Below are 20,033 nucleotides of genomic sequence, written 5' to 3'. Positions count from 1 at the left end.
ATCTAAGGTGTAAGGGCAATTCTATAGCAGCAGTGGCATGGAAATTGAAGATGCAGGGGTAGAAGTCATACCTAGGCCCGCCCTGGTGCACGAGAGGTTAAAAAGTCACTGATTAGTATACACCAGTATTATAAATGCCACAATTAGGGATTCTTATACAGTTATCACACCCTTTTATAGTAGTAATATCCCTTGTTGAGTGACCATTAATTGAGAACAGTCGGCCGGCCACTGGCTTTCTCAACTCCTTCTCTTTTGTCATGTTTAAGTTCCCGTACATTTTGGCAGCACCAGGTGCTTCTGGTTTCTGAGTCTTAGAGCTTGGTCCAATTTTGAGGTTGATAGGTTTTGTTTTTCATTCAATTTAACAGTTCATTATTTGTATCTTTCTTTTCAGAACATTATCAAAAAAGTTATTGGCCAGAAGTTTGTCTACAAGTTTGTATCCTTTCCAGAAATCTTGAAAATGGACCCTCACACTGTGGAGGTGAGCAGGGATAGCCTATTGCTGCAGGACAGTGATTGCAAGATCCCAAGTGATCTCCATGAGCGGCACAAGCAAACCTTATCAGCCTTGAAGAATGCTAGCCGCAACGAGTACATAAACTCAGGATTATATTCCTCCTTCACCATAAATTCACTGCAGCACCAATCAGATAACTATAAAGTTATAAAGAGTGAAAGGTCAGAAGAGGAGGAACTAGAAGAGGAAGATGACGAAGAAGACCGACCGGAAGCTAAAAGTCCTATGGATGAAGTCAGGACTGTTATAAGATTTGTTACAAACAAAATGGACAAAGCAACTGTCCGGCCTGTAATTTCACTGCCTTCAACTTCAGAATCAGCAGCTGCCTCAGCATTTTTAGCATCAAAATTGTCTGCCAAGAGGTCTCCCCGCGTATCTCCAAACACAGCTAGTGTTTCCTCTTCACCACGTTCATCACGATCCCCTTCTCTGTCCCCTAATCTGTCCTTCTCAGCAGAGCAAAGGCGCTTCTTCGTAGATTATCCGGACACCATGGAGCCATTAAATCTCTCATCAGGTTCTAAAGCAAAGCTTTCCTGTCATCCTCCAAAAGCTAAGAAGCCCAAAGGCCTGGAAATCTGTTCTCCACCTCTTCTCCTTTCCAGTAATGATATTGGTTCAATTGCTCTCAACAGCCCAGCACTTCCTTCAGGATCTCTGACTCCAGCTTTTTTTACAGCTCAGGTAAAATAAATTATGTGACCACTACAACGTAACACCTCAGCAATATAAACATTAGCAATAACCTAAACAAATATGAAGTTAATGTTACATTACTTTCTGAACTTTAGAGTAACAAAGAACCCGAGAAAAATAAAAGGTTTCCAGAGTGTAAGGCTGTACACGAAAGGAAAACCCATTCTTAAGTGCTCCATGACATCAGTGACATAAATAGAGCAGCGTGGCTTCCTTTACTTTTGTCATTTCACTTCAGACTGATACATTCTTCCATAACAATGTTGTAATATTAGTCATCATACGTTACGATAAACGTATCAATTAAATCATTTCTTTATAATGTAATACAAGAACTAAAACACGGATTTCATTCTGCACTGTTGGTGCTCTACAGCATTGTGTTCTCCGTTCTATTCACGATAAGGGCTGTCTCAGATGTCCGCGATAATGGATCAGATGTCAGATCACAATACACAGGCTGGCCGCACATCTCCTGACCCGAGCGGGACAGCGCCCTAGAAATGTACGACGCTGTCACAGATGTTCTGCCTGCCCGTGCATTGCGATCTGACGTCTGATCCATTAACACAGACATCGGAGACAGCCCTTATACATAGAAAAAATAGTAACATAGTCCCTGGACAAGACACAGTCCCCCAGGTCATGTGGCATCATACGCCTCCGTAAAACAGCTTGTTCTTCCCTTAAATCAATATTTCTCAGAGACTGAGATTGTGTGGATTTCAGCACTAGTCATCTTAAAGACTTTTTGTGTAATTTGAAAAGTAAAAATATTGCTACCTTTAAGTTAGAAGTAATGTATGGGAGACCTTATTACAGATCCATTAAGCTCAGCTCTACAACATCCATAAGCACTGTAGTATTAAAGGGCTTCCCTCTTTTGGATAAATGCTGTGACCTGACTGCAGTTTATATTAAAAAAAAACAACAAAAAAAAAACATTCTTCACTCATCCTCCCTGGGTCTAGCACAGGTCTCCACAGATGCTCCTAATGTCTGCACTGACTGTATCGCTCGTCCACTGTGTTGAGCTCAACGGCTCTGCCCGAGTTGACAGCATGCCGCGGGGTCACTCGCTATAGCACTGTGGACGTAACAAAGTGACTCAGCGCTAGATACAAGGGGGTGGCGGGTATCAAAGGGAATCTTGGGAAAATTTGCGATGGAGGTTTTCAAAAGGCAGAAATTGTTGTGTGTTTCTCTTCTGACAGTGGACAAGAAAATACTTCTGCATGATGGAAAGGATAATTTCCAAGCAAACCACCGGCCACTTGGCAGGATCGTGCACAATACTTTTGGTGCACCTAACACCCGATGTCAGATGAGAAAAGAACAGCACGATGCCATTATATAGTATATAGGAATATTAAAGTGTAACTAAACTTTTGAGAGTTTTTTGTTGGGTGTTAAATATGCTGCAGTTCAGAAACCTTGACATTCTGCATGAGTACGAGCATGAGTATGAGCGTACGAGACCCATAGTCTGCAGCCTATATACTGCCCGGTGCTCGCTTAGCCCTTATGCTGAAGTGACCTGTCCTGGAAATCGTCCTGACCAGTGGGTGTCTGACTGCTGCTGGGGTGTATTCACACTTTCCTCTCACACAGTGACACCCCAGAACGTTGGCTGTGCAGAGTACTTATTTTCAGAACCCATCAATCAGGAAGTCATATTATATTCTAGCTATATGCTATTACTTTCTGTGATGGAAAAATTCCTTTATAATATACTTATCCAATTCCAGCAACTGATTCTTTTATGCTGTAACAACGTTAAGGCCCCCCATATTCATTAGAGGAAAGTTGGCTAAACCCACCAATTATGATGGGACTGGACGATCATCTATTGTGTATACGGAAGTCCAGACTGTGCCCCAATGGAGGAAGTCCGGGGAGAGAAGGATTGGGACAATCCTTTTGTGTTTTGGGGTGTGTGGCTTCAGATTTCTATTCAGTCCCTGTGGCCGAGCACTCATGTGTATGGGGGAGTTAGGAGAGATTGCTATCTATCGGGTATGGCAGGCTTTAGAGCAATGCTGAAAATATGCCACATCAGATTTGTATCTCAATCTGAAGAAACGATGGATTTTCCCAATGGTGAGGTGACATCCCAGCCCGCCAATGGCACCATACTGGAATTATGTAGGGGATATCTACTACTACATGTGACAGTGGTCTCTGCTGAGAATTTGGTTTAGGATACAGATCATGTAATTCTATACACTATCAGTCACTGAGAAAGTTCATTTACTTCTAAATAAATACGATGTCCTTTATAGACATGCTTAAATCTAAACCTTGCCTTACAGACGCCCAATGGACTGTTATTAACTCCCAGTCCCCTGTTGTCCAGCATTCATTTCTGGAGCAGCCTCAGCCCTGTAGCCCCATTAAGTCCTGCCAGGTTGCAAGGACCAAACACCCTATTCCAGGTAGGTGCAAGTAGCACTATGGAGTATTGGTTTAAACTTTGTTGTTTTTTTCCCCCCAAAAGGATGAAACTACACGTGGGAGCCAATTCAAAGAAGTTTATTTTTTTTTCTTTATTTCCAGTTTCCAAACCTGCTGAACGGTCATTTGCCATTACAGCTTCAAGGACTTGACAGATCATCATCTCCAGTGCTTCTATCATCGAACTCTCAAAAGTCCTGATGTTATCTGATGGCGCTATGAATGTGGTTAGTTCAGCAAAAACTCGAATATCCATCATCAATAGCGGGTCAGGCATGAAGTTAGCAGGTCTCCTCTACACAGGATGCAGAGACCTGAAGAATCGTCACGTTGCGCCATTTGTCCTGTGATCCTGGATTTCATTACAACGTGTATCTCTTTATTGGATAGTAAATGTACATCACAGGACAGACAGCTGAAACTGCACTGTACACTGGGCTATCCAAGCACAAGATGGCTTGCATTTATGAACTGTACCTGGATTTGTTGGTAGCTGCCCAGTTGATGGAGTCTGTCTGCTGGACTGGTTAATGGTATAGTTTGGGGCCTACAAAGACACAGGCTACTTTAAACAGTCTCCTATGTATAGATAAGTGTGGGGGCAAATAGCTACCAGTGGTCTTGTGACTCAGATCTAACACAAAAGGTCTCCTAAAATGAAGTTCTGTTTGTATTAAACTGCAGGCCATTGATCATGTATTACTGGTGTTATATATTGTTGAGGACTGGTCAATTCTCATTTCACATGTAAAGTCGATGCGAACCGCATCAGAAATGGATGGAAAGTTCCTCACCACAACTGTATGTTATGCACTAGAGCGTATAGAAACTATAACCGGCTGTGCCTTTTTTTCTGCATTATTGTTTTTTTTTTTTGTAAATGTTTTATATATATTTTTCCTGCATTAGGAAGGGAAAACCTTTTGGAAGAAATACCTCTGATAGAATTAATTTCTGTACCCATTTCCCCAAATATGTACTCCGCAATGTTTATATTTAGTGCTTTTATAAATGTACATTGAAATATGGACTTATACATGGTTTCCATTGTAGGGAATTAAAAAAAAAAATAAAAGATTAAAAATCAATATGTTCAATTCCCCAAATCACTTCATTTTCATCACTATACGGTAACTGGTGAGGAATAGATTATTAGAACTAAAGTATTCAGGTATAAGAATAAAGGGAATAATTGATCAATTTGTGATGAAGTTGTCAGGCTGTGCTTGGCCAAGCGCACCACACAATACTTCAAAAAAGTAAAAACTCTCATCAAACTACCAAAAATGTTAAAAAGTTGCTTTAAAAGATTGTGTATAAAAAAAAAAAAAAAAAATCTTTATACAATCGAGGGTCAATGTTCGGTTTTCTGACATCTCATCATTCAGGTATCAATATGGGTGTCTCAATATGTGCAAATGGAGCATAGAAGACTTTTATAAGAACAATCCCACATCAAGACACTATAGTCAGACACTATACTGGTTCTATAACTGTCTGAATGAAATCTCTGTGGCACAACATTACATTGTTGTGATAGAATGTAAAACTGAATTGATTAGGGCATGCAGCTCTTTATTAAAACTATTTTTAAAGCTATTTTTTAAAATCAAATAGGACAATTTTAAGTGTATATGTAGACATAAGAACAAAACAAAAATGTGTTAAAACATGCAACCAGAAATCAATCATGAAAGCGCCAGTTAGGCCGGACTTATTTCACACCATGACCGCAGTGAAGGTGAACAGTGGTAAAGAGCTCCGGAGCACCTGTAGTGGCTACTGCCATGAACAGCTATGCACTGTAACAATTTGCAGCTTAATTCATTTTATTTTGCATCATTATTATTTTGAAAAATTGGTTAGGCTCAGTTTACATGTCCAGCTATTATCAGTTTGTAATGGATCCAGTATAATATATGTTTATAGAAAAAAATGTTATAAAACAGAACAAAAACTGAAAGAATGGTAGCTTTGGTTTACATTTTACAACAGATCAAGGAAAAAACAAAACAAAACTGACCTGTTTAAAAAAACAAAAAAAACATTCCATTTTGCTTTTGCTTGTAATTTCTACTACAGATGTCTCTGCCCCCCCCCCCAAAAAAAAAGGACCATAAAAAAAAGAAAGGGGCTTACTCTTCAAGACTGGTATTTTTGTACAGCAGTCTTGATCCAGGGTGTGCTGGAGTAAAGAGCACTAGATTCAATAAGCGACATGCATCAAAAATGTCCAGTGGATATAAAAACTGTACACGTATGTAAAATGCTAAGTTTTTATGTAAACCCCTCCCCCCCCCCCAAAACATACAAAAAATAAAAAGGGTTCTTCTAGGATTTTTACATGCCTGATATTTAGACTTTACATATCCCCTTACGGTATACCTCTAGTGCTTTGGGCATGCTTATTGCTAAACAGTTTAATCATTAACAGATGACTATCCATTATGTTCCATTTCCTAGAGACTTCAATGCTTAAAAAAAAAAAAGAAAATTTTTTTTTGACTGAAAAAAAAGTGTAGATTGTTTTATAAAAAAAACAAACAACCCACATAGCAGATAGATGCAACCTAAAGACATTTCGAGAGACTGTCACCAGGTTTTTGCAACCCCATTTTGGAGAGAAGAATAATGTCGGAATCCAACGATGTATAGTTTACCGGATGCAGCAGTTGTGATACAATCAGAGGTCTCTTAGTATGAAGGAGAGCGGAGAAAGCTAATCCCACCCACACCAGGCTCTCTAGATACATAGTCTACTGACAGTGAGCTGCTCATCAGAGATCGGACAGAGTTGGACTACTTGGCATGAGGCAGCTAGTCAGGGCAATGATAAAACTTCCATTGTAAGTAAACAATGGCACAAAGCCTGAAAAGTGACACATCCTTGAATTCAGTGTTTTAACCCTATCATCACGTTGTCCTCAGAATACATAGCAAAAACCTGCTGACAGATTTTCTTTAATAACACTTTCGTTCACATTGAAGTAAATGGGTCCAGTGCTGGAACATTTTGTTTCAGTTTTCTGTGATTCCAAAACTGATTAAAAAAAAAACAGAAATAACTGATGGACATGTGAACAAAGCCCTTTAATGAATATAAAACTGATGCAAAAAGGAACAACTATATCCTGTGTAGTCAAGAACAGGACCCCCTGCTAAGCTCACACTAGAAGTCAGGTAGCCCCATGGATGCACCACACAGAAAACATCCAGGAGCTGTATTATGGTGCAAAAACTGCAGTATGAGAATGGTAGGAGAGCAGTACCAGAGAAAATTATGAACTATACAACTTCCTCATATGGGTATGTTCACATGTAATTTTGCAGAGGGAAAAAAACCTGCAAATACTGAACATGTGCACATACCCTATATTTGCATTTTTAAACAAAAATCAAATTACTAATTACAAAAACAGGATCATCCATCTAAACGTCTCCCAGTGCGGATGAGCTGTTGTGCATGGAGGATTTATCCAGCCAACATAGTGACGCCAGTGTAAAGAGAGAAATGCAGAATCTGCTCCAAGTAGAGCCATTGTCGGAGAAGAGCGGTGTAATGTAAGGAATGCTGCATATGATAAATTATTTGTTAATGTGGAGGTTACCGACTGCACTAAGGCAATCACAGTGACATGCTGTTTGGAAAACCATAAAAAGAAATTTTCAAATATTAAGAACCAGTTTATTTTTTTTCAACCTGGACAATTTTATAAAACACCGTAGAAATCAGCACCAGGGTGTCGGGAGTATAAAGCAAAAAACTGAACACATTCCTGTGTTGTACACAAAATTCAGATGGAAGGAAAGTGCCGAACAACAAAGTAGTATTTGTCCCCGTGTGACTGAAAACAAGACCGTTGTACTCCACTGAATAGTTAGACTTCAAAAAGTACAATATATTAATACAGGCTTGTCAGTTTTAATCAACAGCAGTTTGTTAGCGCTACGGATTGATTTCGGAAATTAAACCCATTTACAATTTATGAAAAGTAGTAGTGGTCCAATATTCACCGCTAGTCAACATGAACTTGCTGGTCTTTAACTAAATCAGAAGAAAAATACCCCATATTATATTGGTTATATTAACGAAACAACCCACGTGTTCCACAAACACTATTCACAAATAAAAAATAAAATTAAAGTAAACAAAACAAACCAGAATTTGAGAGAGGGTCACATAATACTGTTATATCACCTAACGTTTCTTTAAGTAGATCCCTGAATGATCTATCATAACACAGTCGTACAGTCCATTCACAAGACACTCGCTGCTTTCGGAAGATTTACAGTCTCACTTTGGGTTAAATGCGGAGGAAAAAAAAAAGTGGTTTGCATGATGGAGGTGAGTGCAATATTTGAGATAATGAAGGCAAGAAGCAGATCCCAATATAGTAAAGAAGTGATGCAGAAATAATTAGCTTTAGGGGCGCAGCCCTCGGACTTTCAGGACTACTGGTTAGGGGCGTAGACTTTTGCAATGGGTTGCCCATTTAATGATGTGCTAGGCATGCTTCATAAGTCGTTCAGGACAGTGTAGATATCCTCAGACTAGGAGCGCTAGTGGTCTCGCTACAGAGTAGGCCCCATTATTACATTTCATAGTGTGTAGGATTGGATCAGAGGGCGAGGAATGGCACCAACATTCAGCACTTTCAGGGCCCATCATCCCAAAAGACTCCCTGTAATCTTCACTTCCAGGAGTTAAACCCTCACTCTCCATACAGTGCTTTATCCTCGTTATTACCTGTGGGGTTTTGTGTTCGTAGTTTTGGTCCATCATGGTACCTATTCTGTATCACCGGCGTGAGGCATCTTTGCTGCACTATAACACTGCATGGTACATAAATGCTACAACGCCCCGTCTGACTACTGTCTGCAATCCACCATGAGAGCTGTGACGTACATGTTTTACCTTGTTGTGCTACACACGTGTAAAATGACATTTATAGGATTTAGAAATGCTAGAGGCCAGTGACAAGCTTCTAGTATTTTGGAACCATCGTATTCTGTGAGCATGGGAATTTCAGGATCGAGAATTGTTGAACTTCATGGACCTTTGTACTTTCAACAAATGTTAACTCTATCTTCTTGAGAATACAGGCCTCTTAATCATATATTCAAAGGACAATGATACGTTCTCCACCAACCGGTTCTTAGATAGTCCTGCCATACATCCTAGATGTTTCTTTAGTTTTCCTATCTCAGTTGGAGCTTCCTACGTATTTAGAACAGACATATACATTTATATAATAAATCCCTTTTATTCATTTAGTTCAATGAGTGCCTGGTATTTGCCAGAAATATGTAGCTCTGATATATCTGCAATGCTGATGGAGAGTGTTACAATGCAGTCTGGGAGAGAGAAAAAGTTCAAAGTGCTAAGTCATGGGATATTGCTAGGATAGGCACTCCTGACTGGTGATGTCTAGTGATGAGCGAATGAATATACTCGTTACTTGAGATTTCCCGAGCATGCTCGGGTATCCTCAGAGTATTTTTTAGTGCTCGGAGATTTAGTTTTTCTTGCCGCAGCTGAATGATTTACATCTGTTAGCCAGCATAAGTACATGTGGGGATCCCATAGAAACCAGGCAACCCCCACATGTACTTATGCTGGCTAATAGATGTAAATCATTCAGCTGCGGCAAGAAAAACTAAATCTCCGAGCACTAAAAAATACTCGGAGGTCACCCAAGCGTGCTCGAGTAACGAGTATATTCGCTCATAACTAGTGATGTCCCAACTGCTTTGACCACCATGATCCCCAGAATGACGGTGGGCAACTCTGGTTAAGCAGCACAACTCAAATCATTTTCCCTGCACAAATTCCCGCATGTATCCAGGTGTGCTGCAGTTCCCTGCACAGCAGTGATCCTGTAGAGCCACCTCCGAAGAACCGTTCCTTTGTTTCAGGGATTAGTGGGGTCCTGGTCCCATTGATTTGTGAAAAACATAACCTAGGAATCTCCCTTTAAACACACTCCAGTCTGTGGCATCTAAAATAAATCAACGAACAAAACTAGGTGCCAAACTTGAGAAGTGTATGAAGGGGCATTCTTTGTCCAGTCTCGGGTTAGGCCATAAAATATTGTGTAAAGGTTGCACTACTTGTTACAGAGACAATGGGGCAGATTAATTAGGCTGAATTCACGAGTCTGTGTATGGACTGCAATGCTGGAGCCATTACAGGTCTCCTGAGCCAAATAGTCTTATATATGTGGCTGATAGGATGAGTCCAGAGACCGGCACAGCCCATACATGGAACGTGAAACACGGTAGTGTGAATGAAGACGTATTGCTAGACAAGATGCACCAAATTCATCACAGTGGCTCATGCCGATTGAGAAATTTGGCATATGATTAGACACTTTTACCTTACTTCCCACACACTGGTTTACATAACATTTTTTTCATGAAAATTTGGAGCCATATAAACCACACCCCAAGAGCTTAATACACTACACAAATGTAGCGCACAGCAGAACGCCAGAAATCTAGCGCCTTATGAGTAGTAAGCCTGCCCCAATGTGCCTTATGCCCTTCCTACAGCTGAATAATAGATACACAACCCAAGTTCAGACATCTGACTTTTCCTAATGAAAGTGCCATACAAAACTAATTTCGCTCTTTTGGAATCATGCCAGAAGCATATTCTAGGAGTTTGTATTTATAAAGTATTTCATTATTACAAGGGAGATTTATTTTCCACCATAAGCTCTGTTTGCTGGTGATCTCATTATTTCCCACCTTAAGAAAATATTGATCTTCGTTGTGCACCTATAAAATATTTTAGAGGATTATACCTCGATGGGAAGAAACTATGACTTTCGGCATAAACATCACATATGGTCCACTGGTTTCAAGGCTAAGCAAAGCAAAATAGCATTAATGGAAACAATACAATTTAATAAAAATAAACTAAAACAAAAAGAAAAAATATGAGGAAACAAAAACGTTGGGCTAAAAAAAAAAAAAAAACAATGATGCATTCACAGATTATCAAGCCACTGCAACTTCTTCAGGCATTCAACTGTTTGTTGTGGTACATGTTTGGACAGTAGTCATTTAGCAGCACTGATTCGGCAATAAATAACGACGCATTGTGTCTCAGTCCTGGCCTGCACCAGCATTGCAGCTACAGTCACATTTACAGCTGTAACCTACTGGCTCTAACAGCAGAGGAGACCTCAAAACCGACTGTACAAGCTTCGTCACACTGTGACAACAAATATATATATATTAAAAAAGGGAAGAAAGGAAAAAAAATGCAGGCCTGAAATAAAATGACTCCACTGTCAGTAGGTCAGAGTTGACAAACAGTCCATTGTCCACCAGAAGTAAGAGTTGCCACCAAAGCTTCTGATCGTGGTATGAAGCCGATAGGAAAAACATCTTAAAAGAGCATGCTCTGTCTTCTGTTCTTCCCGTGCCCTGCAAACAAGACCAGAAGACATATTACACCCAGTGAACGATCACGATGGGCAATCGTGTTGTAAGAGATGTAGATTTGTATCTGGTAATGTGGAAATTATCAAGATCTCAGGAACCAGAAACTGTCATGTATGAAAAAAGTGCCACTGAGAAAGAGCAGATTTAACACTCCAAGCTCAAGAGCAGTGATGATCAAACGTGCTCGGAGAACGTGTCATCAGAGTATCTTGGGCGTGCACAGATAATATGTTCCAGTCCCTGCGGCTGCATGTGTTTAGGCTGCCCAACAGCGGCAAAACATGCAGCCGCAGAGACTCCAACATATTATCCGAGCATGCCCAAGATACTCTGATGACACGTTATCCGAGCACGTTTGCTCACCACTGCTCATGAAGTAACAAGTCCAATTTTCCTTTTAAGAACCTTCTGATATATGTGTGGACTCTGCTCAGTAAGTTATTGATATTACAGATATTAATCACAATTCTTGTGCAGTCTTCCTAAAATAAAAAGGGAACCCTAGGTTAATGCTGCATTTACTACTAGTGGCATGAATTAGTGCATGGCTGTGCAATTGGAGCTAGATGTTTTTCACTATGAAACATAGCTTAAATCGCCAGCATGTGGGCTAGAAGGGTATAAACTGGTTAGTCCAATGTTGTGCCCGGCCAGCTTCTAGATGCACAGCTTCAGTTGGGAGAGACTAGTCCATCAACCGGAGCGGGACGGTAGCAACCTTGTATGTTCTGCCTGATGGGATACAGCCCACACTGCTGGATAGATTGTGCCACAACTGCTATTCACATCTATTGCATCTGTAACCTACTAAGCGCTAAATCCACCTTTGTTTATATTGGATACTTTCATGGTTGATTATTACTATGGGACTTGGGTCTTGGAAATTCTACTGCCCTAAAGTGTTGTACCTTAAAGTCTTACATTGTCTCATCACTTTGCAGCTAGCCTTTGTCATAAATAAAACACCACTTGAGTATTTTTTGTTTTTCCGTCAGTGCTGGAGTAGTGCTTTGAATGTAAGTTCCCTGCCCGCAGTTATGTACCAGCCTCTTTATGGTTTCTCGGCACCACGCTGGTCCAGCGGTGCCATCTTGTGAGAGCAGCTTCAGTCTAGCCGGAAATCAGAAGTTATGTCACAAGCTCTCAATGCAGGCCTATGAGAGCCAGACTTGTATGGAGTTGTGACCTCCATGAAACATTGGAGCAGCAGGGAGGTCACAAACTGCAGGAGACGGACCGGAGCGGTGGCAAAAACAGATGAAAACTTCGGAAAATGAGTATCAGAAATTCGGTAACAAAATCTGCATCCTGAGAATTCTCTGTAAGCGTGTGTGTTGCTTCCCTATCCCTTGGTGTTCTTTGAATTTGGGCACTGCCCACACGAGTTTTCCAGAGAAAAGTCCTTTAAAAAGGGTTGTTTTTTTTTTCAAGAAACTGTACCCTCATAAGGTATGTGCAGACGTAGTAAAATGCAGTCCTGGCACAGGCAAGAATTGGAACAATCACTTAAGGCAAGCTACATACCTGCTTCTGGATAGGAAGAATTCCGAAAACCAGGATCCTTCTGCAGCTGGATATCCTTAAGACTGAATATTGATATATCTGAAAGATAAAAATGTGTATGTAACAAATTTATAACAGGGTAACTTACAATCCATGGTGTGCTGCTTTGTGGAATTGGTCATTTATCTACCGTATTGTTTTCCAAATCTTGCTTTCCTGGGTAACGCTAGGCGGTGGTTAGTAGTGAAGCGCGAGCGTGCATCGGGGTGCTCGGGTACGCATCAAGTATCGAGGGTGCTCATATCCCCGCCCCGCATGTTTATTGGCTGTCTTAACAGCTACAAAACATGTGAGGATTGCCTGCCATACATGGTAATGCCGTAGCCATGTTTATTGGCCGTATAACAGCCGCTTACCATGTAGGGCGGGGCCTCGAGTGCCAGGGAAACTATGCGTACCCGAGCACCCCTAGAAACAATCGAGTGGTGAGCACGCTCACTCATCACTAGGGGTTAGTATTGTATGTGCACGGCACACAAATGGAAACTTTTAATAGACTATTATGGGACTGGCAAATTTTGTTGGGATGTTATTGCAGTGCTGGTCCTTCTACATTTACAGAGCGGCACCACCTTGCAGGTAGGTGATCTTAGTATGAGGCATTATCACTAGATGTCAGGAAGAATTCAGAATACAGTTTTTTTTTCTAGGTAATTCCAATCTAATTAGAACAAATTAGAAATAAAAGTATTACTTTCTGGTAAGCTATTTATTTTTGTTCCCAGACTTCTGAAGTAAGCATGCTTCATAGCCTCTTCTGCTGAAATCCTCCTCTTAGACTCGTACTGCAAGACAAAAAAGGTTTGTTAAGACCCCGCATTGCATGTACACAGGGGTAGGCAGCAGGAAAATACATCTCTATTTGTTATTTGGTCAATCCCACTTACAAGGTGAAATGACATTTGAGACTTTAACGCATCAGAACCAATCTAGAGAATGGCACACACAGAACTGCAATGCAACATCTACACTAACTGGCAGAACACAATTTACTTATTCATTTCAGCCATTTTTGCATTCCTCTTCTGCTCTTTAGTTTTCATATATCAATCACTATTGTGTTCAGATTCTTTTTGTAGTTAAAGGGGTTGTTTGGGGAATAGAAACTACTGCTAAAATGCGCCAGCCTGCCTCAAACAACACAATCAATATGCAAGCTCATAGATTCACTGTAGACCCCATTATGCCGCCTACAGTCTCTGCTTCCTGGTCCCCTCACTGCAGACCCCATTATGCCGCGTACAATCTCCGCAGGTCTCCCATTACTGATGTCCTCACTGCAGACCCCATTATGCCGCCTACAGTCTCCGCAGGTCTCCGATTACTGATGCCCTCACTGCAGACCCCATTATGCTGCCTACAGTCTCCGCAGGTCTCCGATTACTGATGCCCTCACTGCAGACCCCATTATGCCACGTACAATCTCCGCAGGTCTCCGATTACTGATGCCCTCACTGCAGACCCCATTATGCCACCTACAGTCTCCGCAGGTCTCAGATTACTGATGCCCTCACTGCAGACCCCATTATGCCGCGTACAATCTCCACAGGTCTCCCATTACTGATGCCCTCACTGCAGAACCCATTATGCCGCCTACAGTCTCAGCAGGTCTCCGATTACTGATGCCCTCACTGCAGACCCCATTATGCCGCCTACAGTCTCCGCAGGTCTCCGATTACTGATGCCCTCACTGCAGACCCCATTACGCTGCCTACAATCTCCGCAGGTCTCCCATTACTGATGCCCCCACTGCAGACCCCATTATGCCGCCTACTTTCTCCGCAGGTCTCCGATTACTGATGCCCTCACTGCAGACTCCATTACGCTGCCTACAGTCTCCGCAGGTCTCCGATTACTGATGCCCTCACTGCAGACCCCATTATGCCGCGTACAATCTCCGCAGGTCTCCCATTACTGATGCCCTCACTCCAGACCCCATTATGCCGGCTACAGTCACCGCAGGTCTCTGCTTCCTGGTCTCCTCCTTGACTAAACAGAAATGGCAGGAGATACTTGCTCAGCCAATAATTGGCTGCATCTTTAGCCATTTCCAGTATGTTAAGACCGTGACCAGGAAAAACAGACCAGCAAACCCCAATTTAGCACCCAACCAGGAGCACCAGTAGATCAGTGAGGCGGATTATTCATTCATTTATGCAGTCTGGGGCATTGAAGCAATAATTTAGCCAAAAACAATGTTCAGATAGCTCACTAACTCACAATTACACAAGCATGTGTTCTGATGCAAGGGTCCAAACTATCTAAATTCCCCATCCAGACTGGAAAAAAAAAAATATCGCCAAAGGGGGGGAAACAACTTTCAACAGCATCATCCAAAAAAGCAAATCATTTACTGGATATTCAGATCACAGCACACATCAGCCGGCACAGAGGCCATAATTACTCAAGTGCACTCACCCTGCATATGTGCGTGTGAGAAAGGCCGCCGTGTGATATGTAGTGTGATGTGGACTTGCAATCATTTATTGACCTTTTTGGACACCGTCGCTGGACCTCTCATTTTTTCAGCAATAATTTATATTTCCTGGACAACTATTATTTTTATATGTCAGTTTCTCACTGTCAGCAGATTACAGCTGGCTATCAGCAGCCATCCTTTCTATATAATTTTTCCATTCTAGCAATACACTGAAGCCGATTCATTAAGACACCCTTTCCACCCACTTTGGACAAAGGTCGCAATATTTGTAGCAACTTTTTAAAGTGTTTTACGTAATTTTTCTGGCATATAAACACTTTGATGAATTGGGCCCTTTATCTGCAATGAAGGGATGTTGCCATACACAAAACAAAACCTTCTATGGTTCTCCACCTGGGGTACACACCATAGGCAGAGGGGGAGAAAAGGGAGGCTGTGGGGGGAGAAAAAAAAAAGGATTGGCTGAAGCGTCAGCCTCAATCCTGGTGTGTCACTGTCAGCTACAGCTCAAAGTGCGTGTTATGTTAATTGTTTGGACTCAAACACAGGGAGCTTCATTCCTGCAGTCAGGCCATGACGTAGAGAGCAGTATGCTGGGAGCGGTGATCTGTGCCCTATGGGCCAATAGTCAGCAGGTATTTGATCCCCATTATCTCTGATCTGCCTAATGCAGATCATGTATCAGCTTCCTCCTACCAGATGTAATAAATAAAAACAGCATTATACATGGACCCATAATAATGGACATTTATGACAGAATATTTAGTTTGAAATTACATGAATATTGCTTGTCACAAACCTAGTTGTGTGAAAGCAGCCTACATCGGACAGCAATAGCCTATTTTATCTTTAAGAACGCATGTCTGCAACGTGATCAAATAATTCCTACCTGGAGAAACCTGGTTAACAGCTCGATTCCTTCAGAATCTAACCTAAAATAAAATCATGTAGACTGTTAGACAACACAATACACATCAGAAAATAAGACTGTGATGGCAGAAAGTACAGGGAATGCACTCGGGCACACTGAGCGACTTGGCACATGCTGTGGCAGAACTGATCATGAACAGTGAGCCGACCACTTGAAAGGCAGCAGCTATACAGCAAGGTCATTGAAGCAGAGGAAATCTTTCAACTGGAAGTGGTAGACACAAAATGGCATACAGTGAACTGCTATAAGAAGGATTAGGAATTGTTCAGTGTAATGAATAGCAATATTAAAGATCAGGAAGGAGGCAAATATATTTCACTGAACTGTGTCACTTGCATGAAATATTATACAGCCAAAAATACTTTGTTGCAGCCTGTTATTGATTATATCTGAATACTATTAGTTCACAGATTCTGAATTGCTAAGTATGTAGGTACCATGGTCTTCAATGTGACTAAGGATCATGACTAACTACCTTTTTTATTAACATTTTTTCGAACATGCAGTCTGATCAAAATATATACACGAGACACTTTTACTTCAGATGATGAACAATTAGCACATTCAAATTCAGACAACTAATGCTAAGGTTATTTTATGCAAAACTAAATATTTACCAAATCAATACCTTTTTTATTATGCCACCATATATACGGCACAGTCCGGTCTGATGGGTATCGGTGGTCTTGCTTCGGGGCCTCCTCTCTCTTTGCAATCACTGTTCTATGTCATCCACACACTGCCTTCAATCGTGCCCCAGCGCAGGCATATTGTGCTCTGCCTTGCCAAGGACAGAGCAAAGTACTGTAAAGAGCATGCTCCGAGAGAGGCAAAAAAGAGTGCGGAGGACCCGAAAGTAAAGCCAACACATGCGCGCGATTGGGGACACTGTCGACGACATAGGATGAGTCAGCCACACAAAGCAGGCCAGGAGGACTGTGACTGCGTGGAGAGAGGAAGCCCCTAAGCAAGATGAGCAACGCCCTTCAGATCGAACCACACCAAATGGTAGGATAATGAAAGTTATTTTTGTTTTTTTTGGGCTATGCAGAGGGTATGTGGTGGGACTTTACAGCATTCTATCAAGCTGTATGTCAGAGGCATTAAGGGTGGTGGCTAGGGTTGAGCGACTTTTATTTTTATAGGATCGGGTCGGGTTTCACGAAACCCGACTTTCTCAAAAGTCGGGTCGAGTGAAATCGGCCGATCCTATAAAAAAGTCGGGGTCGGGGTCGGCCGAAACACGAAACCCAATGCAGTGCAATGGGATACTATGGTTCCCAGGGTCTGAAGGAGAGGAAACTCTCCTTCAGGCCCTGGGTTCCATATTAATGTGTAAAATAAAGAATCAAAATAAAAAATATTGATATACTCACCCTCGGACGCGCCCTGGTACTAAACGGCAGCCTTCCTTCCTAAGGATGAGCGCGTGAATGACCTGCGGTGACGTCGCGGCTTGTGATTGGTCGCGAGCGGTCACATGGGCGGTCACGCGACCAACCACAAGCCGCGACGTCATCTAAGGTCCTTCACGCGCTCATTCTTAGGAAGGCTGCCGGAAAGAAGCAGGGCGCGTCCGAGGGTGAGTATATCAATATTTTTTATTTTGATTCTTTATTCTGATACCGATTCCCGATATCGCAAACATATCGGAACTCGGTATCGGAATTCCGATACCAGATTCAGAAGATCGCCGACCTCATGGCCGACCCCACACAGGGGTCGGGTCGGGTTTCATGAAACCCGACTTTGCCAAAAGTCGTCGACTTCTGAAAATGGCCGACCCGTTTCGCTCAACCCTAGTGGTGGCGATAACTTATATTGGTAAAACCTGGTGACAAGTTCCTTTAAATATATCTATGGGACCCAACATGGCTGATGTTTTCCCAAAATTTAAATGGAACTCATAAAATACTCATTTTAATCTTAGAATTATGCAGTAATTGTTGGGGGAATTTTCCAAATCTACCAGCATAATCAGGTCTAAGACCTCTACTTAAGAATGCATGCAGTTTGAATTGATAAAGCGGATGACAATTAATACAGTAGAAAGTTGCAGTATATTACTTGGATATGTAATAGATCAGTATTTATATAAAAACCAGGGGCAACAGAACTGGAGATAGTGGAATGAGCATCAAAACAAAGATTATATTTTATTTACCCCAAACAAATATATTATACAATTTGCACGACTGCTATGATGGCATAGAAGTGTACTGACACCAAAAATATGCAAAAAGTGAGCATTGTATAAGGACACCTATTTCATAATATTACTAAAAGACTAAAAAAAACCTAAACATATATGTGTATATATAGATAGATAGATAGATATTGAGAAAGGTCCACATCCTGGACTGAAACGTTGCACATGGGCCAATAAACCACTTTTATTTTTTCTATTGGAGTGCTGCCTTCATTTTTCTGGACAATAGCATGAGGTTTGGTATATACCTGGAAGGATTTTTTGCACCCTTTGTTTTCTTTTGGTGCTGCTTTTTGTTTTCTTATATATATATATACACACCGTATTTTCTGGTGTATAAGACGACTGGGCGTATAAGACGACCCCCAACTTTTCCATATAAAATATGGAATTTGGGTATACCCGCCGTATAAGACGGGGGTCATCTTATACGGCGTGTGGTTCCCAGGGTCTGGAGGAGAGGAGACTCTCCTTCAGGCCCTGGGATCCATATTCATGTAAAAAATAAAGAATAAAAATAAAAAATATGGATATACTCACCCCTCCGACGGACCCTGGACCTCAGCGGTGCAAGCGTCTGCCTCCATTACCAAGAATGCAGTGAGTGAAGGACCTGCGATGACGTCGCGGTCACGCGACCGCTCATGTGACCGCGACGTCACCGAAGGTCCTTCACTCTGCATTCTTAGGAACGGAGGCAGACGCTTGCACCGCTGAGGTCCAGGGTCCGTCGGAGGGGTGAGTATATCCATATTTTTTATTTTTATTCTTTATTTTTTACATGAATATGGATCCCAGGGCCTGAAGGAGAGTCTCCTCTCCTTCAGACCCTGGGAACCATCCAGGATCGCTCTGTGCACCCGTACCCGGCGTATAAGACGACCCCCGACTTTTGGGACAATTTTTAGGGGTTAAAAAGTCATCTTATACGCCGGAAAGTACGGTATGTGTGTGTATATATATGTATATATATATATTTACACTCACCGGCCACTTTATTAGGTACACCATGCTAGTAACGGGTTGGACCCCCTTTTGCCTTCAGAACTGCCTCAATTCTTCGTGGCATAGATTCAACAAGGTGCTGGAAGCATTCCTCAGAGATTTTGGTCCATATTGACATGATGGCATCACACAGTTGCCGCAGATTTGTCGGCTGCACATCCCAAAGATGCTCCATACAAGGCAGGATGGATCCATGCTTTCATGTTGTTTACGCCAAATTCTGACCCTACCATCCGAATGTCGCAGCAGAAATCGAGACTCATCAGACCAAGCAACGTTTTTCCAATCTTCTACTGTCCAATTTCGATGAGCTTGTACAAATTGTAGCCTCAGTTTCCTGTTCTTAGCTGAAAGGAGTGGTACCCGGTGTGGTCTTCTGCTGCTGTAGCCCATCTGCCTCAAAGTTCGATGCACTGTGCGTTCAGAGATGCTCTTAGGCCTACCTTGGTTGTAACGGGTGGCGATTTGAGTCACTGTTGCCTTTCTATCAGCTCGAACCAGTCTGCCCATTCTCCTCTGACCTCTGGCATCAACAAGGCATTTCCGCCCACAGAACTGCCGCTCACTGGATTTTTTTTCTTTTTCGGACCATTCTCTGTAAACCCTAGAGATGGTTGTGCGTGAAAATCCCAGTAGATCAGCAGTTTCTGAAATACTCAGACCAGCCCTTCTGGCACCAACAACCATGCCATGTTCAAAGGCACTCAAATCACCTTTCTTCCCCATACTGATGCTCGGTTTGAACTGCAGGAGATTG

General features: G+C 41.9%; 2 protein-coding genes across 7 annotated transcripts in view; one reads left to right on the top strand and one right to left on the bottom strand.

Moving 5' to 3' along the window:
* ELK3 (ETS transcription factor ELK3) overlaps nucleotides 1–4,764 on the top strand; it is a 61,845-nt gene extending 57,081 nt beyond the window's left edge. For all 3 annotated transcript variants that reach the window (XM_077265531.1, XM_077265530.1, XM_077265529.1), the window contains 3 exons: nucleotides 398–1,210; nucleotides 3,535–3,657; nucleotides 3,779–4,764. In XM_077265531.1, coding sequence (XP_077121646.1) covers nucleotides 398–1,210; nucleotides 3,535–3,657; nucleotides 3,779–3,877 — 1,035 coding nt within the window. In that variant the 3' untranslated portion in view covers nucleotides 3,878–4,764. The remainder of the gene's footprint in view (nucleotides 1–397; nucleotides 1,211–3,534; nucleotides 3,658–3,778) is intronic.
* Nucleotides 4,765–10,564: 5,800 nt separating this feature from the next.
* CDK17 (cyclin dependent kinase 17) overlaps nucleotides 10,565–20,033 on the bottom strand; it is a 226,138-nt gene continuing 216,669 nt past the window's right edge. For all 4 annotated transcript variants that reach the window (XM_077265524.1, XM_077265527.1, XM_077265528.1 and 1 more), the window contains 4 exons: nucleotides 16,021–16,063; nucleotides 13,386–13,476; nucleotides 12,653–12,730; nucleotides 10,565–11,110 (listed from right to left, as the gene is read on the bottom strand). In XM_077265524.1, coding sequence (XP_077121639.1) covers nucleotides 11,073–11,110; nucleotides 12,653–12,730; nucleotides 13,386–13,476; nucleotides 16,021–16,063 — 250 coding nt within the window. In that variant the 3' untranslated portion in view covers nucleotides 10,565–11,072. The remainder of the gene's footprint in view (nucleotides 11,111–12,652; nucleotides 12,731–13,385; nucleotides 13,477–16,020; nucleotides 16,064–20,033) is intronic.

The sequence above is a fragment of the Ranitomeya variabilis genome, chromosome 5, assembly GCF_051348905.1.
Source record: "Ranitomeya variabilis isolate aRanVar5 chromosome 5, aRanVar5.hap1, whole genome shotgun sequence".
Taxonomy (NCBI): Eukaryota; Metazoa; Chordata; class Amphibia; order Anura; family Dendrobatidae; genus Ranitomeya; species Ranitomeya variabilis.
The sequence above is the reverse complement of the archived record's forward strand: the minus strand, read 5'-3'. Positions and strand labels throughout refer to the sequence as shown.